General features: G+C 40.0%; 1 protein-coding gene across 3 annotated transcripts in view; it reads right to left on the bottom strand.

The window, feature by feature from the left end:
• The window catches only part of FGD5 (FYVE, RhoGEF and PH domain containing 5), an 81,047-nt gene that overhangs the window by 9,620 nt on the left and 46,452 nt on the right, over positions 1-24,975 (bottom strand). For 2 of the 3 annotated variants that reach the window (XM_053989390.1, XM_053989392.1), the window contains exons 7-16: positions 24,643-24,799; positions 24,127-24,214; positions 21,205-21,255; positions 19,623-19,681; positions 15,369-15,467; positions 13,829-13,897; positions 8,442-8,525; positions 6,830-6,909; positions 2,466-2,565; positions 818-955 (exon numbers count right to left, since the gene is read on the bottom strand). In XM_053989390.1, the coding sequence (XP_053845365.1) occupies positions 818-955; positions 2,466-2,565; positions 6,830-6,909; positions 8,442-8,525; positions 13,829-13,897; positions 15,369-15,467; positions 19,623-19,681; positions 21,205-21,255; positions 24,127-24,214; positions 24,643-24,799 (925 nt within the window). The remainder of the gene's footprint in view (positions 1-817; positions 956-2,465; positions 2,566-6,829; positions 6,910-8,441; positions 8,526-13,828; positions 13,898-15,368; positions 15,468-19,622; positions 19,682-21,204; positions 21,256-24,126; positions 24,215-24,642; positions 24,800-24,975) is intronic. The other variant, XM_053989391.1, reaches the window with a different exon arrangement.

The following is a 24,975-nucleotide window of genomic DNA, read 5'->3' as shown; positions in this document are numbered from 1 at the left end:
CTTCCCTACCACTGAATCACAGAAAGACCACTTTAATATGACTTCTGTTTTCGTAGGTTTGTTAGTAACATTATTTTCTTAAACAAGCTTGTGTGTTCCTCCAAACCCTGTGTATGTACAGATTGATTTTCTCAGTGGAATTAGGAAAAAAGATTAAGTTAAATGCTTTTTTATCCAATCAAAAATTGCTGGTAGTTTTATTAAAATAAATTTAAAAATCAGGTTAAAAGACAGCTGTGGTTTAAAACAGGACTGCAGGTTTATGTATACAGGCAAATCTCTATAGTCAGAGGTTAAGGGACAAAACCAAGAAAGCTTATAGATCCCCTGAGCTTTAGGACAAAAGGCAACATCTCTTTGGAGCACAGAGGAAACCTTCCCTTTAGTCACTGATCAAACCATGCTCTGTTGCTGAGTTTCTTCACTTTCCTTGGAAGATCATTTTGCCAGCTGTTATTAGGGACAGGACATGGAGCAGTTGTGCTACTGCTCTGGTCCAGAACAGAGCCTGTATTTTTAGTGTATTTCTTCATTGTCTCGGTGTGTTAGACGTAAGGGCTGCACTCAACAACAATTGCCCTGTCAGCCTTTAACAACTAGCCTTTGGGAGGTAATTTGACCTTAAGGCAAGGTTACTGTTATTCCTTCTTAGTAACATTAGAAACCCAACTAGCTAATTTAGCAAAGCGCTCACTGGTTCTGTGAGAAGTCGAATTCTGATCTTGATGATGCTACAAATTTTCAGGTTACAGCAGTGGCAGTCAGTGTCCTAGAGGTGTGAATAAATACCCCCCCGAGAAGCTTGCACAGCTCTTACCTTCCCGCAGGCATGGCAATGATGTCGCCTTAAAGTGAGGGTAAAGTCACAGCCACAGTTCATGCACATCATGACATGGGACACAGGCACGAGTGTAGGAGGCCTCTCACCCAAGGGTATTCCAAACTTTTCCCTTAGCTTAAAATCAAAGAATAAATGAAGAAGCATCCACACTTCCTAAGTCCACTTAGTCAGCCCTGTTGCATTACATACAATTCTCTCATTTCAATGTACCTTCACCTGCTAAGATCCCCAAATTTTCTCACTCCTAATGCACTTATATAAGTGACATGAAGCTGCTTCAGCATTGAAAAATTAGTACATGCTGCTGTTAAAGCCAGAGTCACAAAAAGTAAAAATCCACATAAATCTATTTTTGGTCAGGCCCTGACACTCTTCCACATCAGACAAGTATCTGATAATTGCATATGAAAATTATTGTTTCATTTGTTGAAAAAGGATTTGGTTTAGATTACTAAACTGACTAATTTCAATTTTTTTTTCTGTTAAGTATTTAAAAGTAGATTAGATACAGGCCAGGAAAAAAGCCTGATTTGTTTTTGAATTCATTTTTTACTGTCTGAGGTCTTAAAAAATTAATTTATAGAATGGTTGAATTTGGAAAGGAACTCTGAAGGCCACCTGGTTCAACCACTCTGTTCAGGCAGAGCCACGTAGTGGCAGTTGGCAAGAACTGTGTCTGGGTGTCTTCTGAACATCTCCAAGGATGGAGACTCCATAACCTCCTCAGGCGACCCTGGGTGCCAGTGCTCAGTTGACCTCAGGGTGAAAAAGTATTTTCTGCTGTTTGAAGAAATTTCCTGTGTTTCAGTTTGTGGCCACTGCCTCTAGTCCTGTCACTGGACACCACTGAGAAGAGTCTGGTTTCTTCTTCTTTGTACCCTCCATGTATTCATACAGTAGATGCTCCCTGAGCCTTCTCTTCTTCTGGCTGAACAGTGCCAGCTTTCTCAGCCTTTTCTCCTATCTGAGGTGCTCCAGTCCCTTATCAGCTTTGCTGCCCTTTGTTGACTCTTCCCAAGGTTTCCATGTGTCATACTGAGGAGCCCAGCATTGGGCACAGCACTCCAGATGTGGCCTCACCAGCACTCTTTCTTATTTAGTAAAACTGGGGCTCTACATAATCTAAAATAGCTTTTTTACTTTTTATCAGATGCAGGTTTTGCCTCCTTAACTGGGAGTAGAATAACTGAAAATAATGAGATAATAATATGCATAATTGCATATAATTTCAATACCACTGGTGGGGTTTGCACTGATAGGGACTTTATTGTGTATATGATATTGGTGTAATTAATGGGTAGCTTGGGCTTTTTTTTTTTTTTATCTATGAAGTTTGTAGCTATTTTTAATTAATCCAAAATAAGTACTTGTTTGCCGTTTAGGACAAAACAATCTTCCTCCAGAAAAACTAAGCAAAGGCCACAGAGTATGGAGTGTGATTGATATTTCAGAGGTGGCCCATGAGCTGTGATGAGTTTCATTGTTCAAGCTTGGCATGCTTGTTTAAATGAAAATAGAATGTCTGGCTACTAGGAACTCCATATTGTATAACCCTCCTCCTTTCCTCTCTCTCTCTTTCTCTCCCTTTCCTTTTCAAGCATTGAAAGATTTGACCTCCTTTTACCTCCACGCTACTGTGGAAAGTCGAAGTCTCGTGAGCTTTGCAGTCATCTGGGATGTGTTTGGTGATGCAGCTGTACCAGTCATCCCTTTCTGAGCAAGAGCTGGGGAATGAAATACAGCAGAGCAATCAATGCCATGTACAGCAGGGACTGAAACAAACTGATCAGAGGAGAAAAGTTTCTCTTCATGAATGTTTGCTTTTCCCCACTACTGCACTGAACTTATAATTTTCTGACTAGCAACAAAATTGACTGTTGGACATATTCAGAGTGATGATTAGTGTAGCTCCATGCTTAGGACTGTGATTGAGAAGGAACTAAATGCCCAGAAAATTTTTCAAAGTAGTCTCTGGCTTTGCTATAAGCTGCTCAATCCTAGATCACACAGGACAATATGAAGTGTCTCCTTTTGTCCTGTCTGCCCTATCTTTTAGGCCCTCTAGTGCTTAGAGTGTTGGCATATATGAGTTGCTCAAAGCAAGCAAGTTTATGCTCATCTCTACAGTGGGCTGCTTAGGTGAATTGCATGTTGGGAAATGCAGAAGTGTATCGCCCACGGTAGAGATGTGAATGATTCAATTTTCCTTCAGCTTCTTCACAGACAACCTCCAGTCTCCTGGAGCAGAAGCCAGGGCAGCAATTAGTGAAGGAAGCTGGGTGTTCTCTGGAGTTGCAGTTACGCGTGGAGGCCAGTAATTCTTCAGACCCACCCCTAGATGCCCCCTGTGCACAAGGCAAACCAGCGAGCACTTCGCATTTCCCTGCTAGTCCACCTATCCCCAAAAACCAGCAGGGTGGGTGCCTGTTATTTTACAGATGCATTTGCTCTGTTACAGCCGTGAGGTGTCCTGCCTGTTTTAGCTTTTTTTTCTGCTGTGACTTCAAACTGTGCACTTCCTGTTCATCTGAAACTCTGCACAGCTCTAGCGGTTTCTAGTCACAGGAGAGAATTAACTCAGTGTGGTCTGTCCTCTCCAGATCATACCAGCCACTCACATTAAAGCTACCCACTAGACTTTGTTGTATAAACTAGCAGTGGCATCATTGCCAGCTGCTGTTCAGCTGTGATTTCCTCACACTGTCTTCATGAAGACCACCAAACAAGACATCTGAGAACAATTTGTGTTTTGTGGTCTTAAAAAAAAAAAAAGGCACAAAAAAAGAGGAAATGCCTGATTTTCTTGATGATCTTTGACTTGGTATCCATCTGCACTATAAGCATAAGCCCTTGTCTGACAAATATCAGCCTGTGCAAAATTCAACAAGTCTGGAGCAGAAACTCTGAGCTAGTTAGTGTATGTACTACAAATTGGGTAGCTTCCTAGGAGCTGAGGAGCTAAGGCTCCTTAGCTAAGCCAAGGAGCGATGTTACAGGAGATCACCTCTGTAAAGAGTCACTCTACTAGTCATAGAATCCCAGAATGGTTTGGGTTGGCAGAGACCTTAAAGATCATCTTGTGCCATGGGCCTGCCATGGGCAGGGACACCTTTCCCTAGACCAGGTTGCTCAGAGCTCTATTTAGCCTAGTCACTCCTTATTACTCCCTAAGTTACCACCTATCTAATTACACTTACAGAGAAATCTGAAGATGTCTGTATCTTCCAGACAAATCATGTCCACTGCCTAGAAAACACTAAAAGAAGTCCTGATTTTCCTGATTTAAACATTTGTCTTGCTAATTCTTTAATGAAAAGTCTCTTCACTTGAGAATTAAGATATGATTTTTAAAACCCAAAAGAAACACAAAGAAAATGATGGCCCATATAGTGGTGGAAATTAAAGACACTTTAGGAAAGACAGGTAAGAAGGAAAACATGCTAGCAAAAGTCTGATATCGAACTGGCTCCTTAAGCCTCTTTTCCACTCAATTAAAAATATCTATGAAGTAATTGCAGGTTTTTAGTGACTAAATGTGGGAATAACACCCATATGCTGATGAGTAAGATCAATTATGTCAATTTGCACAGGCCTGTGCTTAATTAGATATTTGACTGGTTTCATGAAGGCTCAGCAGAATTTTTGCTGAACCTCTGACACTCAGAGAAGCTCAGCCCTTGATTCACCATTGCCACATTTGGTCCTTGTGGGATTTTTGGGATGCATCTTCTGTGCTGAGCTATCAGTTATCCATGTTAGCTCATATATTCATCATTAAGCAAATAGAAAGAGGGGGTCAAGTCGTCACTGGATTTCACTAGACAGCAGGGGACATCCACAGAACATAGAAATTGGACCAGGATGGGATTTTGTCAGAGTGCTACCATTATCACTCTGAATTAGCCTTTCAGGAGGTAATACTGACTGTGTTCTCCTAGTATTTTCTCTGGTATTTTATATAAGCACCACAGAGTTATACCTGTATCCAAGACTAATATTTTTGGAATGCAAATAAAGATACAAGAGCATATGGGCCTTCTCCATAAAGGAGTGATGTGCTCAAATCTGTTAGCAGCTCCCTGCTAAACCAATAACATGGCTCTTCAGGTGAATGAGCCATTTTCAGCAGGAAATGAAAGACTTTACAGTGCCATCTGCTCATATAGCCATGCTGACTTATGAGCTTTGGTCATCCTTCGTCTACTGCCTTTAGTTCCTGGCACTCATGCTGTATTTACTCAGTTCACTCACCTTGTCTCATACAAATACAAAGGCTTTGAGGTTTGCAGTTCGGTTGTTAACCACTGGCCTTTAGTGCAGCTTGCAGCCCCGCAGTGTGAGCAGTAAAACATACCGTTTTTTAGGGATACTTGAAGCCATCTGCACTTTTCTGTCTTTGGTGCTTCTTTTGGTGAGTGAAATAGGCCAAGGACGTTGTGCAATGGAGTTAGGACAGTGTGCTGGCTACTGGCTCACTTGTATCTCATTAGCTCTGCCAGCCAGTACAAAAAGGAGGAGGAATAACTGTTCTTGGGTGACTTATGGCAGATTGGTCACAGAATGAGCAGCACAAGGAGAGGGAAGGGGCCCTATCCCAGCCTCTGTCTGTCTGTTATCAGAAGGGTAACCTTAGTCTCAGGTCCTGGTTCTATCTACAAATAAACGCAGCTCACAGTTGCCTCACATACTTTGTTTATCCTAATTAACATGGACTTGATATGAGTACAAAAGGCAAAGAAACATCCTAATAATGCAAGCAGTGCATCCCAAGCTGCTCTCTAGGAATGACAACTTCAGTTGGTCTGGGGAAAGGGGACATGCAACAGAATGTCCCCTCTACAATACAGAAGGACTGTACATGTCTTGCTTTTATAACTGGAAGGTAATTTATAATTACTGTGAGTATATTTTGAGGATTGTGAAGAGTGTGAAGGTCCATGGAAATCACAGATATGGTTATGGTTATAAAAGGAAATGGACCAAAAGGCTTTGACTGGTAGCTGAGCACTCCCTACAGATGGTAAGTGCTCTGGGAAGGATGAGAGCTCCAAGCTCTGATTCTGAGTTAGAAAGTGCCACCCCTATCTTTCTCTGGCACTGTGTAATTTAGGAAGTCGGCTGTGTTTCTAGGCATTCTGTTGCACACTGTAGTTGCAGACTGATAGTGGGAAAGTCAGTACTTAAAAGCACTGAAGACCTTGTTATTTTGAAGAATTAATTTTAATACCACTGTAGTGTGCAATATCTTTTGTAATAAACTACATGTGGAAAACAAACCAGTTACCTTTCTGCTATAGCTGTATGTAATTTAACAGGATAGTTTTGGTCTAGAAGAATGAAAAATCGAGTACACTGCTATCTTCCGATCAGAAACTGATCTACAACCTCTTTTTGGCACTGGCTTGGGATCTTAGGATGGAGATCTTGACTCCCAGTTGCAATCAATACTAGCAGTACACAAGCTCATTAGTGAAATTCCTTTTATTAGAAAAACCCATGAGGTTGCCAGTAAGGTTTAATTTTGACTTTGATGCTTAAGCACTATTAAATACTTTTATATCTGTTGCATGGTATTACCTAATTACTATTTTTTCCAGGAGTTTTACAGCCCTAGAGATATGAGGTAACAAGAGAACTTATAAAAGGGAGATATAACAGACTCCTAGTGTCGCAAGGAAATAATGCAAAAGATAATGGAAAGTACCCAGGGTTCTTCTTTCCTTTCTCTTTAAGATGTTATCAAGACCCAACTTCTAGTCTTTAGGGAGCATGCTAATTGAATTAGTTACAGTTTATCAGCCTTGCATTTATAATGAATGTTGATTGCATAATCAAGTACTCAGCCATTGTCTGTCACCAATAGCAGACTGAAAAACACTAGTTAAAAAAGAATGAGATACCATTTCAGTCTTGGGTACTGGTTGGACTAACCTAGAGATACAGCTCTAGAATATAATACCCTCTGCCATGGACATTTGGGAACAGTACCTTGCTGACAGGGTCAGGCAATGTTCATCATATTCAATCTTCAAGATGTTTTGGGCTTTCTCTATCACTGGGCGACTGACCTAGAAACAAATGCCATGAAAACATGAACGTAGATATGAGTTAAACTGTCTATAACCAGTACACCACGCAAGTCTCGATGCATATGACCTCTTATATCCCAACCATCTGTTTCATATTTCAATGCAAAAAGATGGGCATTAGGGTTTTTTTATTGCTGTTGTAATGAGGTATGATCTTTTTTTCAATATGATGGTATGCTGAAGGGAAAAAATAATGTAATCCAGTCTATAAGGATGAAGTATCTATGAGAGTTCGGTTTTAATATGACAAACTTAGGAGATATTTAGTCTGCCAAGTGTCAGAGCATTTTGGTCTATGCTTGTAATGAATAGAAATCACTTTTTTTCTGACATGCAGGCATTATACAGTGAAGCACTTCAGTCCAGCAAATGTGTGTCTGCAGCACGGCTCTTTAACAGCAAAAAAAAAAAAAAAAAAAAAAAAAGCCAACTTAAAAGTTACAGCTCAGCTAAAATCCTTTTCCCTTCCATGGAGTATATTAGTAGCCTGCTAATAGCAACAGCTACTGAGGAGAAACGTAGGTTCATGGTTTCATAGATTTTTATTAACAAGCATCATTATGTTAGTGACTCAGTGTTTCAAATGTACCTCAGTAAGAACTTGCTCCAAAACTCCTTTTCACTAAACAGTAGAATATTTTGGCAATTCCTAGGAATTTCTGGGATCCTTGAGTTAGTTTTAAACTCTCAGGTCCCTGGGGTGATCAACCCCTGCTACCTTTTCACAACACCTTAAACTTCCTATGTCATTCCACTGAAATGAATGATTAGTAATTCTCATCTTGTGTGTTTTCTAGATCATCACACTCTTGACTCATCACTTCAAATCTGCTTTCACATAAATACAACTTGGAATATTAGTTATAGAACAGTTTTGAAGGTCCAATAGATCTCTTTGGTCCAATATTTCCGGTTGCATAGGTTCTGGTGCCAATGAGTACTTAGGGAAAGAGTGTGAGGACAGCTTAATTGTGCTTGCAATTTATAAATTTATTGAAGAAGAAACTGGTTTTGCATGAAATTGCTCCCAATACACCTTTTCCCCATAAAGTTGGCTAATTGTTTTTTTAACCATTAATGCTTTTGATGAAAATAGTTAAAAGGCACATGAAAACCATCCATGTGTAAATTTCGAGTAGCAGGAGTTTAAAACCAGGCAGACTAAGCTCTAGTGAATATATTGAAGGGAACAAGAATGCAATGGCTGGAGACAAAATGGGATAATAAATCTTTTCTGTTCCCTGTTTCATGATTAGAGGGTAACTGATTTTGGCTTGCATTATTTATGCAGTCTGAATAAGGCTGTCATACTAAGTCACAGACTTAGAGATAATATTTTTATTTTTGTTTTCTACAGTTTTTCCTTCTGTCTCCTGTAAGAGACAAGGGAATGCCCTGATAATAGGTCCGTCCCCTCTTTCCCCTTGCTGGATATGAGACATAAGCCAGCAAAGCAGCAGCAGTTCACTATAAAACTTTAATTCAAGCTTTTAATACAGATGAAGCATTACCTTCATGCTTGACACCGCCAAAGTGTATCTCAGTCGGTATTTGCCATCCTTCTGGGGATATGTGTACAGCAGAACATCATTCATCTATATGAAAAGAAAGACAAAATCAGTAATTTGCAATATGGCTTGCAGGCTTGCCTGCCCATTCTCCTGGGGGTATACCCGGAACAAGCTGTAACTCGATGAACTGCTGGGACTGTTACCTAACCCTTTCCTAATAGCCAGCCTAACCCTCTCCTGACAGCTTCATGTTGTTCCCTTGGATCCTGTCACAGAGAGCAGAGACTGGTGCTGCTCCTCTACTGCCCCTCCTGAGGGAGCAGCAGACCATGATCGGGTCTGACCTCAGTCTCCTTTTCTCCAGGCTGAACAATTCAAGTGGCTTCAGCCACTCCTTGTATGGCTTCTTTTTCAGATCCTTACCCATCTCTGTGTTCCTTCTTTGGATGTTCTTTAACAGCTTTAGCTCCTTATACTGTGGTGCCCAAAACTGCTCACAGTACTCCAGATGAGGCTGCCCCAGCGCAGAGCAGAGCAGGACAATCCCCTCCCTCGCCCAGCCGGTGATACGGACCCTGATGTGCCCCTGGACACGGCTGGCCCTCTTGGCTGCCAAGGCACAGCTGACTCATATTCAACTTTTGTTGACCAGGACCCCCAGGTCCCTTTTCACAGTGCCACTCTCCAGCATCTCATTGCCTAGTCTACGCTACAGGGTATCCCCTTCCCAACACTAGTCCTTGTTAAACTTCATATGGTTGGTGATTGCTCATCTTTCTAATTTGCTGAGGTTTCTCTGCAGAGATGTGCCCTCAAGGAAGCTGACAGCTTCTCCCAATTTAGCATGATAGGCAAACTTACTTCGTATCCCTTCGAGTCCTGCATCCCTGTTGTTCATGAAGATATTAAAGAGCACTGGCTCTAAAATGGGCCCTGCAGCACCTGGGCACTAAACCCAAGGAAATGAACTCCTGAGAGAGATTTTCAGGATCCTGACATAATCTGCTATGAGGCTTCATGAATAGCAAACTCAATGTTTTAGATGTATTTTAAAAGTTATATATCTCTTTAAAAACCTGCTTATTTTTTTATTACTATTGATAAAGGATGAAATTATGGTGCATACCATTATCATGACAACCTTGATTAATATCCCAAGATTTTACTAAATGTTACTTTGCTTTGTAATTGCCCATTATTTTTTTCCTCCTTCTTTTTTTCTCCCCTATTTGGTAGTAGGCTGCAATTTGGAGGTCTCACTAGCTACAACTTGACACAGTGAAATCATGACAAATATTTCAAAGCTTGTGAAGCAAGGCACACATACTCATGAAGAAAAGGTTTGCAATCACTGTTGTTTCCTTTGCAAAGACCTTAGTGATGGCCATATGAATGGTATGGACAGAACTAGTATTAGTACCAGTGGTTTCATGCATCTTCCTGCTTCAATTGTCCACTGCTCCCTCAAGCAGTGAGGACTGGCTGATGATAAAGGCTGATCTTGCAGCCTCTCAGAAATCTGCGGTAGAGGAGATGGACTGCTAGAACCCTATGGGAAGTTCCCACAAGTCCTTGGACTTCAGACACACTTCTTGTTTGCCAGAATACTTTTGAATAATTGGTATTTGCGGACTGCTCAGAATTTGATATTGGAGCACATACCCTGTTTCTGCACAGAGAAAGACAGACATATCTCATCTTTTATTCCCTTTTTTTCTGTTACTGCTTTCCTTTCCCCCACCTTCTTTTTATAATTCTCTCTGTTGTGACAGGTACCTAGTAACATTAGAGTCAGTGCAAGTTTTCTAACCTACAGCGTTCAAGATGATTGATCCAAACAAATTTAAGCCCTGCTGAACTGCTGGCATCCATATGTAATACACTCTCTGTTTAAAAGAGTGTTTGGTTTTTCTGAATGTTTTAAAGGCTAGCTAATTATGAACCCTGCCTTCTTCTATTCAAATCAGAGATAAACGTACCCTGAGTGTCAGTGGAGCAGTCTGAATGTGTGCTGGAGCTGTGCTTTTCAGACGGCGACTGCAAAAATCTCTTATACTCCAACCCTGCCAGATACAGCTTTAAACAGTCTCCCATTTGATAGCAGCTTCCTGCAACCCATTTTCAAAACAAGTGGCCTTTGTAGAGAAATTCTTAGAAGGGTGAGATAAGAGACAGTCTCTGAGTTGCAAAGTCTTGTGGCTGGGGGGGCAGTTAGGGGACCTGCCAGTTTCAGCAGCCCATACTGTGCTGCACAGAGGCCACAACATCCTTGTAAACAGAGACTGGACTCAGGAAACAGACACACAGCAAAACTCACAAAACATCCTGCCAGGAAACACCAGATTCAACAATACCATCAGCCTGCACAAAACAGCCAGTTCAAGTAACATTTTGATACATACATCATACACCTGCAGAAACATTTGAAATTTGTCTTTACACTGTCATGCATATATGGGCTGTGCACGGACATACAGTGCTCCTTATGGGCAGATATATATTCAGAGCACACCACTAAAGCACACTTTGAAAGCACAAGTCAAGTAGGAGTCTGGCACACACCCAAGTTTTACAGCCTATTCTAGCTACAACTTCGGTTTGATCAGCTCATCTCCTGAGATGTGTAGGGATTAAATTCTCAGGGTTATCCTTCAGTGTGTACTCTTGCTCTGAAATTCTCTCCAGTTCCTGGACTTGATTTAGCTTCAGCCAGAGTAACTTTGCTACTAAGATCTTCAGAAAATGCTATTCATGTAAAAATCTCCTTGGGACAGTGAAGGTAAATACACTTATTCCATCAAAGCTAAGCCAAACTACATCTATTACATGCTATCTTCTGGTGATCTTTTTGAGTCACTGCTGACATGCGAAGCATTAAAAAGAAATTCTGAAAGGTTTGGGTTTTTATTAATACACAAACCTGAGTTTTGCGAGAGGCTTCAAAGAATTATAATATGGTCTTTAGAAGATAAAGACTTTAAATAAATGTCAGTTTTAAGAGGCAGTGTTTAGGAAATTATTCTAGTCTTGGGGTTTTGGCATGCGTTTTTCATCCACAGAAATCACTGAACCCGAAGGTAGATATTTGCCAATAAGTTTCAAGTAGTTTCAACGATCCAGTCACCCTCTCCCCACCCCTACTATAGATACAATACAGGAAGCCTGAAGTGATTGCAACTTCAGTGTATTAGACCAGGAAAGAAACCAGGTTTATGTGTCTCTTGGTTCTTGAAAGTGACATTATGACTAGTTCCACCCCATTCTTCGCCTGACAGCACATTTGGTCACAGTTTGCCTTGCTGATTGAAAGGAAGAAAAAAACACTTTCTATGAATACTGAGAGCATCTATTAGCAAGACATTGGCTACTGTAATGTCTGCAGCTGTCAAGAGACACTTCTCTCTCTGCAGTTAACATCTGACTTTGAGCATCTGAACTTTCCCCAGGAAATATTTCCTAAACTAGAGAGAGACAGAAAGTAATTTCTGCTTGCTCTGTTCCAGTAATTTTGGCCTCATGTGACTTGTGACCTTTGAGCTGATACAACCATTTTGAATGACTTGAAATTCATATAAGTTTACCCCACGTTTAAATTACTTTCCTCTCAGCATTTATTATCAACCTGATTTCTGATCTTCTTTTAAAATTCTCTGTATCAGTTACAATAGCTAAGTTTGTAGCACTTCAGTTTTTGCTATAGTAATGGGTTGTGATGGCAGCAACAAACATACTGGAAGACTAAAGGGTAGTGATGTCTTGGAATTTTGTCACAGCTTTAGCCACAATTCCAAAATAATTTTGAACACTAGCAAAGGCAAGTGTTTCAGAAGAGAGATCAGTAGGAATGTAATTATCATCTGTTATTAAGTGGTCATCAGTAGACTTCAGAGTTACTGCTGCTGAGAACATTATTTCTTAAGGCCAGCTTCTAGAGTTTCTGGCATAGCCTTTTTCCTGTGAATGCAACAAAGTCATGATTTTGACATTTATTGCACTTGTTACAGTCCATTGATGCTGACTCTGTAAAACAGAACTGCAGTTATCTCACATTTGAAGATTTGCATGAAATCCATAATTTTCAGTACATGGAAGTCTGAATTTTCACAGAAACCACTGAAACCATCAAAAAAGTGCATCACCAGCACTTCATCCCATCCCATCTGATCTTTGATTATGATGGCAATATGTGATTGAGGAGGGAAAGAAGCTTGTGCATACACTCATGCACAAGTAGGAGTTATAAGTAAGAGGGAGAAATAAGAAGGATTAATGCAAAATATATAGCTTCTGTAATAAGCCATCTCTCTTCCTTACAATGATCCCATGGTGAAAAGCTGTCAGCACTTAAAGGCGACAGCAAATATGTATTCCAGGCATATAATTAATTTATTTTAAAATCTAGTCTGCAAGCAATATTGTAATGTTAATAGCAGCAGTAATTCTCAGTTCTTTATGTTTCTTTTTTTCTGGAAGGGAGCTCTATAAAGAAGTTTTTAAACATTAATAGGTAAGCAGGTAACAAAGTCCTAAGACACAGGCAAGTATCATAATCCCCTTAATATTGAAAAGTGCATACAAATGCATGCGGTTACAAAATGTGCTACCTGAAAAGCTGAGAATAGAGCTCAAGAGCCTCAGATACTCTTTAACTGCTCAATGGAGCGTGTGATGCAATATAAAAAGCAAAAACACCCCAAAAGAGTGGGGTTTCATCTGTTTTGATTTGCAAATACTTGCAGTAGGGTTGTGGACCCTTGTAAAGAGTATTCCAGCCAAGTGATGAAAGGTCCATTTTTCCTAATTATCCTAGAAGAATGCTGCAAACTGTCGCTGAAAACTGTTGTTCTAATCCACACTAAGCTGGAGGTGTGTGTTTAGAGGAACTACACTGAGGCAATGCACAAAATTATCAGGTAATTTACATATATGTGGACAGCAGGAGCTAAAAGCAAGTTCTTCAGTTTCAAAGATCCCTCCCAAGTGTGGCCAAAGGAAATTTTCAACTACTTTAGCAGTAGGGTATTCTCTCTTGCTCCCGATTAAATCTTCAAAGGTCTTAGGACTTTCAAGTGTGCAGCTTAATTCCTGAAGGTATCCAGGAGTTCTCATCTTCCTCATCCCCTTGAAAACTTGCAATTCTTTGCAGAATTACATCCTGGTAAAGGCTGTATGTAACTACAGCACAACTGGAGGGTTGCACAGTACGTATTCCTGTACGTGGGATGTGTGAAAGGACTACAGCCCTGTTAGCAACAGGAACTAACTCACCACATCACTGTTGATGGTTAAATGACTTGCAGCCTAAAATCTCCCAGGCTTCAGGGTTGCATAAATGCATGGAGAGTTATGAGAGAGACAGTAAAAATATAAAAAAAAAAAAATCTTACCAAGAACAAATGTCGAGGATGCCTGTTTTTGCCAGAGACTTTCATCAGGGTTCCCTCTTTAACAAAGATCTGAAGGAGAAAACAGCAGATTGTAATCCTGAGATTTCATTCTGAAACTTACTGAGAGAGTATTTCTCCTGGGGAAGGAGCTACTTTAACACCATTCATCAGCACAAGAAGAGATAGAGAACCTCAACATTTGTTTCTAGCCTTACTCCTTATGATCTGGCTTCATCTTTGCCTGGGTTAGCTCTGCTGCCCTTCATGGCTTGCATTTGTTCAGTACAAAATAGGCTGGAAACCCACTTGTCCTCAGCACACTCTTTCTGCACTGTGGACTGTGCTCAGAGGTGATTATCACAGATTGAAAACTAACATATAATGAGCTTTAGAAAAGAATTTTTGTCTTTAAAAGTCCTCTAAAATAGGCAGACCAATGAGAAAAGCTGGAACCTTGGGTTTTAGTATGCTACACCATCTTAACTATACCTGCATATATAATTTGTACAATTTTGCAAGCACAATACCATTTCAGTCCATCTTGTTACTGTGTATGTTAGTAGGACTGTGTATGTAAAAGCAGCTAAACCAGCAAACTAGAACTTAATTGCAGTAATGTTTGAAAAAGTCTGCCATAACTAACTGAACTACATCAGTGGATTAACAGTCACTGCTCTTTTCAGATGGAGAACAGAATCTAGTGCACTTTTCCACTCTATAATAGTTTATAATCAAAGAGACAAATCCTGTAAATTCTGTATGCTGAGCTTTGCAGAATTTGTTAAAGCATAACCTGGTAAGGGCAAGTGAGAATACTGATATTAGAGAGAAAAGCAAATATTTCCAATATTGGCTGATGAGTATTCTTATGCTATGAGTATGCATGCTTTGAAAATTGCTTCATGAATTTTGTTAAAGATATTGGTGGACTGAAGGGAAAATCAGAGTTGCAGAACTCAAGAAAGAAATCTTTTGACGTGTAGAAGCAGGTTGGAGCTGAGGAAACTGGACAGATTTGAAAGTCAGAAGAAGAAATTTGCATTTCATATGGATAGCAAGACAGCGGTACACTCTCTCATGTTTCTGTTGATATGTTGCTTAAAAACAGCATCTTATATTAAAAGCACCATGAGGGAATGGTGAAAATATAAATTTGAAAAAAAAAATTGCCCTAATTTGAGGTTCTTAGCCAGCTATATAAAGCACAGAGCCTTTTCAGGCTGAAAGCAATTCCTGCTAGAGTTGCAGCCTTTTGAAGGATTATATAAGGAGGAAAGCAGTAGCTCCATCAAGATACACTACACTTGGGGTGTGTCTGAGGATTGCTGAAGTGAAAAGCCAAATGGCTGTTCTATGTAAAAGTAGAGACAATGCATGTCTTTCTCAGCATGACCTTCTTTTTGTGCACTGCCAGAGTGATGTTTTTCACACAAACCAGTGCTCCAACTTGTATCACGATAGCTCAGTAAATAACACCTGTAGGTGTCTGAAACATGGCCATCCACACAGAGATATTGCTGGCCAGAAAGAATGCCCTTACCAGCATAGGTCTGCCTGCAGCACTCACCCTTCCTGGTTGGAGGAGGTCACTCTGCCCTCTTACACTGTGCTCAATGTGTACTAGCTTCTGCAAGTTTTCCTGGAAAAGAAAAACAGCATTTAGAAGACTGCATGGCGACTGTTTTTATACAAGCAGGCAAATTCTCCCTCACCCCTCCTCACCATTTTATTTCTTTAGAACTGATACTACAGAATTAGATTTCAGAGAGAACTGAGACCAAGGATTTACACGGAGAAAGTCTTCTTCCTACCTTATGGATTTTACAAAACCTCATCACCTGCATTCACATCTGCTGGGACCTTCTACAGTTCTTTTACCTGTAATTCCCCAGTGCACCTTCCAAAGGAACTGCTAACTTCATATGGTATTTATACATTGGCTTCTTTGCCTACTTTCTGGCTCTGTGAACTAATAAAATAGGGACAGAGACAAAGTACAGTATCTGCTCCAAAGGCCTATGCATAAGAGCCATGACACAGATAATCCAAAGCATACTTTGATACTTTCAGACTGTTGCTAGGATTATCTGAAGATTTACATTCTGTGATAATGGATTAATGCCTTTGCAATAGGGGATCTAGAGGGTACACTAGTAAGCAGGCAATGAAGCTGCATTATGTGTTTGGATGCTTTGCAAAAACTAGGAAGTTTATGATTCAACTCTGATACTATTAACTATTTACCTGGCCTTAAAGTACAGTCAGCCAGTGGGCACTGGCACCAGGCATGAACTTATCCACGAAGATGGTAAATAAGATTAACCTAGGTAAATCAGTGCTCCCATAAAGAAAATCAGGTGAAAGTAAGAAGGAAGAAGGGATTGTCTGTACCTTTGCAATATTGCTAGTCTTTTTGAATCTCCTTCCATTTAGCAGATGAGGCTGTTAAAATAGAGGCTTGTGCATAGGATTCAGCTGTGGTTTTTATCTGATCAGAGCAGTAGAATGGGCTGCCCAGCAGCAGTGAGTCCTCACTGGAATATGCCTAAAAATTAGGAGTCTCTTATCTAAGTTAGACACTGTATCCTGTATCTTCAGTTATACGCCCAGATAAGCTACTGACTAAGAACCATACTTGATACAGCTTCATGATAGCCTTTTAGAACACTTTTCTGCTTCAACAGTCAATGGTCTGTTTTCCTTTGCTCCATTGACTGGCATTGATTTACCCCTGGGATTAGTGAGACTTGATTAGATCATACGCTATAAATGCCTGATACAAATCAGTCGTGTCTACAGGATCAGCTACTTAAGAAAGTTATAACAGACACCAGAAGGAGCATACCAAGTTAACATAATGATATGTCAAGGCTAATTTACCCTGGATTTCAGCTAACACAATTCATCTACCTATCTAGGCTTGCTTTTTGAATAAGCCTGAAATCTCCCTATCTTACTGCCCTAGTGAAATATTGCACTTGTTTAGCATGATACTTAGTTCTTAATCAGTAACTGGATATCAAATACATGGGAATACCTACAAGGCTTGACCAGCACAGGGCTTCACTGTGCCCGTGCAATGTAATTGACAGTTGACACATTTTCAAGAATTTGAGCTGTCAGGTATCTCTTTTGCAATGCAGGAAGTAACAAATGGATTTTTTCAGGTCACTTCTAAAATACTATAGGCAAATAAAATAGAAGCAACATATAAAGCAATAGCACAAGAAATACCGGGGATCATAGGACAGCTGACTTTTGCAAAAGGTATTTGCAAAGGACTTTCCTGTCACTGAAGGATATTTTAGCCTAGCAAAACCTGTCCAATTGGCAGCTTCCACAATGAAAACCTGTTTTTCATCTGCAGAAAAAGCAGTGTTCTCCTGTGAGCACACTCATGCCAGTGCTAGTACTACTCATCTGGGTTTCTACCAGAGTGAGAGAAGTTGCAGCAGCCCAGCTTTTCTCAAGACTGCTGGCAGAGGAGCCTGTTGAAATGCTGATGTTTGCAACATGGACACATGTTCACCAGGAAATGGACAGAGAAATATTGAACTCATTTCCTGAAGGAAGTCAAACACCCATCACATGTTAAGGATAGTGGTTTATCTGGGAATGTGGACAGCTGAGGGGGGGGGCCATAGTTTCCTGTCAGGTTCCAAAAATTCTGAGTTGATATAGCTTTCTTCATTGATCTTAAAACTATCATCATTCTTCTTTCAAAGATCCTTCACAAGCCTACAATTAAGGAATAAAAGCAAAGCTCCACCCAGACAGTACTGCAGAAGTGGGTGTCAGAAATACTGCCATTTTAGCAGTGAACTGCAGCTTCCATAATTTTATCATGATGTCTATGCAGCAGGAACACCTCCCCAAGGAATCCATCAGCTGTTAATAGCAACAGTGATTTATAGCTCTTAGCATCTCAGGGTCTCTAACAGATTGTAGACATTCAGAGAGCAGTACAAACCCTGCTTAGTTCATCTCCTGGAATTACAGATAGCCATAATACTCTGTGGTGATGGTGTGCCTTGTACTTCTGTTTGTACATCTGTAAATTGAAATATTTTCCTGCATGGTTAAAAACACTGTGGAGATAGTTATGGTCATAATTTGCTTGAAAATCCTGGTTTAATAGTTCCCAGGAAAAACTGCTAGAGTCTTATTATCATAAAACAACAAAAAAAGCTAATAATGGGTCATTGATATTCTGTAGAAAATGTAGATCCTAATTCAGTGCTCCTATGAGATTTTTGGAGTGTCGTTTGATGAGCTGGTACATGGGAACAGAAATCTTCCTCTTTCCAGGTATATGCCAAGCCTAAATTATTTCTTAGAAATTCAGCCAGGTACTTGACAATTTATTAATGCTCTAAAATAAGTGGCATTGTTCAGTTTCTTCTGTAATTAGAGTAATTATTTGCTTTGATGTTTTCTTTTTTTTTTTTTTTTAAGAGAGAAAGAAAAGAAGTGCTGGTTGTGGATTTTTGTCTGGGATGTTAATTCAGGAGGACAACCTCTGACTTAGCAGAAAATTGAACTTTGTTTCTCATGAACCTGTGCTTTCACAAAACCCCCCACATTCACACAAAAGGGAAAGAAGAAGATTTTGTTTCATCTCTTCCATACCAAAGTTTTGAAGAAGAATAGATGTGCTCTGATGATATGAGAAAATATAAGTGTAAAAATTTATTTGGAATTTGTAATGAAATTATTCCAAAACAGACATTATTAATAGCAATTATTATATAGTCTGTGACATATGTAAGACTCAGATGATACAATGATGTTCTTCAAATTGAAGCATGGCTTAGTAGAGACAAAATGTCTTCATGGCAACACAACACAAATTTGATTTTGGCCACTTACATATACTTCTAACTTCAGAAAAGTATTTATATAAATATCCCATATATCTGAGTGAAATCTAAGGAAGCAGAGGTGACAGGAACGCGTGACCTCGATCTGTTAGGAACTGAGCTCTTAGAGTTCTGAACCTCTAACACAGATATCCCTAAAGCTCTGAGATTTTTTTGGAAGCTTTTCATGAGATCTCAGGTTTTTGATGAAATATTTCTTTTGGTACAAAGACTGCTTTAATAATGGGAAATTATGATTAGAAATTCTTTGCCTGAGGAGAAGGAAAATCAGAATCAAACCAGTTGAAAACTTTGCTTAGTAAGTCTGTAGTTTCAGAGTCTAGTTTACAAAGGGGTCAGATTACATTCCTTTTTATGACAAAACTCTAGGCTTGTTAGACATCCTCCCTGCAACCTACATCTGTTCTTTCATCTTCATAACTGATTAGTGTGTTCTTCCCTAACAATTCATGCACATTCATTTTTTCAGCCTTAAAAGCCTACCTGAAAACAAGCTCTTACTAAGACGATTGATATTTCACTCCTTTCCTTCATCTGCATCATCTTAATGTGATGATGCTACATGTCATGCTTTTTCTCTTTGTCTCTTGAATTTCATGTTCTGATGCCTGAGTGCTTATTTACAGCCCTCTCACTGCTCAGAAAATGAAATAATAAAGAAGTGAGTTGAAACCCAAGAGGGAGAAAAAAAACCCCACTCTGTGCTATTGGCTATAGTGTCTTACATCTTGCACAGCTGCACTAAAAGGCACAGACCAACTCCACATCTGCAGTACTGTAAACCAGATCTGCATAAGCCCTTGAGTCTCACCTTGGAGGAGGCTTCAGAATCTAGCAGACATATGCATTCACTTGAACAGATGTGCAAAAAACACACTATTGATCAGGGGAGCATGCGTCATGGTAGGACTCACCGCTTGGAGCATGCTGTCATTGGCTTGGTCCGTGATTTCAGAAACAATTAATAAGGCAGCTGAGGGATGAAGGAAAACAAACACCATACATCACACAAAAGAGTAGAAAAATAACTCAAATCCCTTCTGTTTGCAAGGGCATCCTTTGGCTTCTTTGTCACTTTCATAATGTAACAGCCTAGCAACTCTGACATGGTACACAGTCTCCCTTTCCTCTCTTCATCACTGTCTTGCGCGAAACTGCATCATGCTTGTGCTGACCCAGAGAGCTTATGACGTCCCTTTTAAGCACCAAGGATGGCACTAAATCTTTTTTCTAATGTTTTCTAGTTGCAGATTTTTGTCAATGTCTTGTTATATAGAGAGATGAATGTAACCCAACTTTAGCCACCAAATAGCATGGCAGTCTAAACTGTACCTCTTTACTGCTGAGAAAGAGGACATGTCATCCCTTTCTGACAGAAATGTGCATGAAGTGGTGACACAAATTAACTCCTGGATTCTCCACTGGCAAATAACCTGGGCTAGGACATGTTTGCTGGCACTGAGAGCAGTGGCATAACATGGCTCAGGTCCCTATTTCACATTCCTTCCCCTGTGGTATTGGGCTTTCTATCAATTTCTAGCCATAACTTGGGAGCATGCTGGCTAGGAATGACACAAGCATCTCCTAACCAAAATGAGATAGGCAATTATGGTCAGAGGGCTTGAGTGTCAGCCTTGCTACTGTTTAAATTACTGGTATAGCTGTAGTTCTACCGTAAGTGACTAGGGTCCTAAATCTTGCATGAGTCTCTGCTCTTGGGCAGAATAAACTGACTTTCAGTCAACCACTGACTTTACTGATATGAGTTGGTTTGAATTTATAATCAATGTAAGAGGGGTGAATTGATTTCATTAATACAATGTTACTGCTGCTTACTCCAGCCTGGAAAATACTCCCACAGACATCACAACTAAATCTTGCTTTGATTTCAGTGGTAGTAAGAGTCTTCTGTTTTATCTATCTCATGTATTGTAAAGGATGGTGTTAGCAGTGGATTTGCTCCTGATTTTGCAGAACTGCTTTTTATGCAATGTCTTTCAACTTTAGGTAGCCTTAAGGAAACTAGACTACAGATATGCAATTCAAATCTCCTCGGTTTCTCTCCCAGGTTCACAGAGCACAGCAGGCATACCATAGGTAATGGTACACAATGAGGCAGGGGGAGCCATCCAAATTGCTTTTACAATCAACAGGCCAAATATTTACAAAGCCAAAGAGGACTAGGATTTCCTCAATGACTGGGGCAAAACTACAGTGTCTGCAGTATGCCTGTATAGATGTTTTCTTCTTCCCTAAGTTCCATCACGCCAAAACTATAGGAAGCCCATATGTTTCAATTAAAAATAAAAAGATACTATTCTTGTCCTAAATAATTTGTCTAAATTAGTAATCAGTTCTTATAGATTTTACATCTAACCTACTAATGCAAAATCTTGAAAAGAATAATCTTATATATACTACCAGTATAGAAATCTTGCACCTCTTTAGAAGCAATGTTAGCAAAACAGAAGTTTTCTTCTACCAATTTAATTTTACCTTGTGTGGCTTCATACTCTGTAGAATCAGGACAAAGATTATTCAAGTAATCTGTAGTAAATGATCAAACAAACACAGACATCCAACAATCAGAATTCAGATCAACATAATTTGTAGTGTTGTTAGTTAATCATTAAATCCTAATCACCAAATCAGACACTGGTTGGGGTTGGAAGGGACATTAAATATCATCTTGTTCTAATCCTCTGCCATGAGCAGGAACATCTTCCAGCAGACCAGGTTGCCCCAAGCCCCATCCAACCTGGGCTTTGAATGCTTCCAGGAATGGACCATCCACAGTAATGTCCCACAGCACCCTATTCCCAAATCATTAAGTGCATATATAGCCTCTTTCCAAAGCAAAATTCACCTTTGATGGCATTTTACTTAGAGAATCAATGCAAGAGCATTGATACAGATTTGGGCTCACATAACTTGGCAGGTATAAATAAACTGTGTCCAAAATGTTTCCCAGTCAAGAGAATTGATGAATATCACCACTTTACAAATAACTTTTTTTCTAATTAATTCTGGTTTCCCATCTGAATGAATGCTGTTGGCTATAGTTGCAGTTAGACTAAATTAATCATATGCTTTTTATGGGCACAGGAAGGAGACACTAGTTCTGTACAAGCAGGGTTCAAATAATTACTACTGAATTCAATCATAATCTGAAAACAGATTCTGTAAGATAGATACAATAGCGCTTAGTGTGACAACAATTATATTTGCATTATATACAAACCTTTAACAAGTGGTTTTTTTGGACTACTTTTCTTGGAACACCTGCTTATTCTGTGTCTGGGTCTTTATGCTTTTAAAAACTGTAGTATGTAAGTGCTACAGTTTAAAGACCCTACCCTGGAAATACTTCATTCTTATCTTGCTGATTAGTCCAGACTCCTAAATTCTGCTTCAAAGAACTAGACCTCTGTGCTGAGAATGGTGCTAGGCATGGATGTCTGTTCCCTTGAATGTCATATCCATACACATTTCTCTTTCTAGTGCTGTGCCTTCCCTGGCATCCTGAACTTCAGCTGGCTTTTACCTGCATTCTAGAAAGCATCTGCCTGCACTCAGTCAGGCAGGAAGGGGTTAGGGTTAGGCAATATTTAGTGTTCCTTTTCACCACTGCAAGCTCTGTCCTCAGCTATGGACTGAGTGAACAAATCCTTTTGGTTGTGGTATCCTCATAAATACCCTTCCTTATCTGGTAGAATCAACCAGTTATCACACAAGTACACCTGAGAATCTAAAGGACTGCATTGTTCCAGACTCATTCCATCCTAGCAGCCAAAGAGGGGCTTGGTTTCTTGAGGTGAAGAACTAAAGTAGTAAACCTATTTTATATAGTATGTTAATCCAGTAGACTTCATCTCAGTAGACACAAAAGCTTTCATTTTCCCAGTTAGTGTCAGTACATAGGACAAAGAGGAGCTCAAGTTGTTTCAAGCATAGATGGAATCCAATCACTGGAGCTTCACTGAAGCCCTTCCAGCTTTCTCACAAAATACCATGCTGCATGTTTGCAATTTGTCTTGTGGACCACAGAAATGGGAAAACAGAGGATAGAAGGGCTATTTCTGAGGGGGATATGCCAATTCATTTCACATAAATGCAGTATTTGTGTTCATGCGCCATAAACACTACGGATCATGAGAGACTGCTAAGTACTGCAAGCCACAAGTCTGGGAAGTTGCCCTTAATGTAGACACAACACGAGAGGGAAGAAAGTCTGACAGAAAGTAGGTTCTAGTATTGGAATCCAGTGTTCATTTGTATTGCTTGTACTGAAAAAGCAAACCCAGCTGTGAACAATGAGTTGCATCCTTGATCAAAGTGTCTGGAGCAAGATGAAATTGCTGGTAATCTGTGCAGTTAATAAAGTTTTCATATGGTCACTTTGTTCTGCTGCTTTTATAGAAACCCCTTCTAGTACGCTGTGCCCTTCATCGGCTGTATGGGCAGGGTTTATGGCTTCCTTTTTACTGTCCCATGCATAACTAATCTTGTGTCCCTGTCCACCCACACATATGCATACTTCCAAAATATTTCTCCATCTTTATGTTTGTGGATCCTTGCTCTTTTGTTTTCTGACTAAATTACGTGACAACACTGAGTTTCATTGTTACATTTCACAATTTCCTTCCCTAGCCAGTTCTAAACTTCACAATTCTTTCTAGGGGCCACATTCTGCTTCAGAAAGCCTACTCTCCTCACAGGCTCAGACTTGCTAGATTTGGGGTGGCTTGCAGAGAAGGAATATAAGCCCTCATTGAGAGACTCAGGTAGTAGTTATACATATGGTCCTGAATATAAAGGGAAGGTATAACTGTAAATGTAAAATCTGTAAGTGTACTGTTAATGTAAATTTATATCTCTGCCTGCTATAATGCAGTAAAATTGGACTGTTTTTTTGACTAATCACTAGCTTTTGGTGTACTGTGCATAGGACTTATGATGTGGTACTGGGTACAACTGCTTTGTTGGTAAGAAGATGGCACTTGCCACTGTCATAGGGGATGAAGGGCAGAGTCTCCTTGCTGAAGTCACCTGTCTTCTTCTGTCTCTGATAACTACCCTTGACATAATAAAATAAAAAATCAAACCTGTTTGTTGGTATTGAGGCTGAACTCTGACTCTCCTGATTCACAGAAGGAAAAAGCCAAGAAGGAATGGCTAAAATCACCTGATTATACTTTTTTGTGGCCTTTCAACATGGCTGTCCTGTAGAAGTGCCTGCCTCTTCCCAGGCTGCCTGACACTTCCTGAATCCTGAACTAAGCGCGTTGAAGTTCCCAGGAAATCCCATAATGCTTTAGCCCTATTTTAGCTGTTATGGCATCAATACGTAGCACAGTGGAGGCACAGAACATCAAGGCATTGTTTCTATTGGATTCTTTTGAGAGTGATTTTACTGACCTGTGAGCATCACACGATACTGGAAGACACGGTGTACCACTTTCAGAAGCTGGTGTTTCACACTGTAAGGGCTGTCACCGGACCTCTGCTGTCCTCAGTGGAAGGGAAGAAACACAGACATCAGGGGGAATGCGAGCTCAGCAGCAAATTGTCATCTTAGGTTTAATCCTAGTTATTAACTCTAACTCATCCTCAAAGAGCTTGATAAGTTAATAAGTGACTGAGAAGCCACTCCAATATGTTTCAGCAAAATATACTCATGGATCTGTCGACTCACCAACACAAATTCTGTATGGACACACAGGAGCGTGTGGGCAACAGAGACAGAAACAAACACAGCACACACAAGTGAACTTTTCACTTCAATTTTAGCACCAGAGCTGTAAAAAGAAGACGATTCTTCCATTCCACCCTATGTGTGAACATTAGTGGAGTCCCAGAAAAAATAGAAATCCCTGAGTAATCCCCATGGCAAAGCCATGCATTAGTGCATGTAAAAAAACATGTGGGCCTTACCTCAAACTCCTGAATCATGGTCGCCAGTTGGGAATATTTAAGGCACGTTTCATCTAGCAAAGCCAAATTCCTGTCAAACTGCATAATATATGTTTTGTGGTGATTCAGCCTTGATTTTCTGGAGAGAAAAACATCAGCAACTTTCTGGTGTTCATCCCTAAGCCCACAGAAAGAAAAGAAGCAGCAAATAAATAAATAATTAAAAGTAAAGAAGTAGAGCCATACTTCTTGCTTATTGCATTAGACCCACAGTGGCTCTATACACTGTGCACTTAAAGCCTAGGCTGAACAGCAGGAAAGAAGGAGTGCTTCAGGACAGACTGACAACACCCA

Source organism: Vidua macroura, chromosome 13, assembly GCF_024509145.1.
Source record: "Vidua macroura isolate BioBank_ID:100142 chromosome 13, ASM2450914v1, whole genome shotgun sequence".
Classification (NCBI taxonomy): domain Eukaryota; kingdom Metazoa; phylum Chordata; class Aves; order Passeriformes; family Viduidae; genus Vidua; species Vidua macroura.
This window is presented reverse-complemented; position numbering and strand designations above follow the sequence as displayed.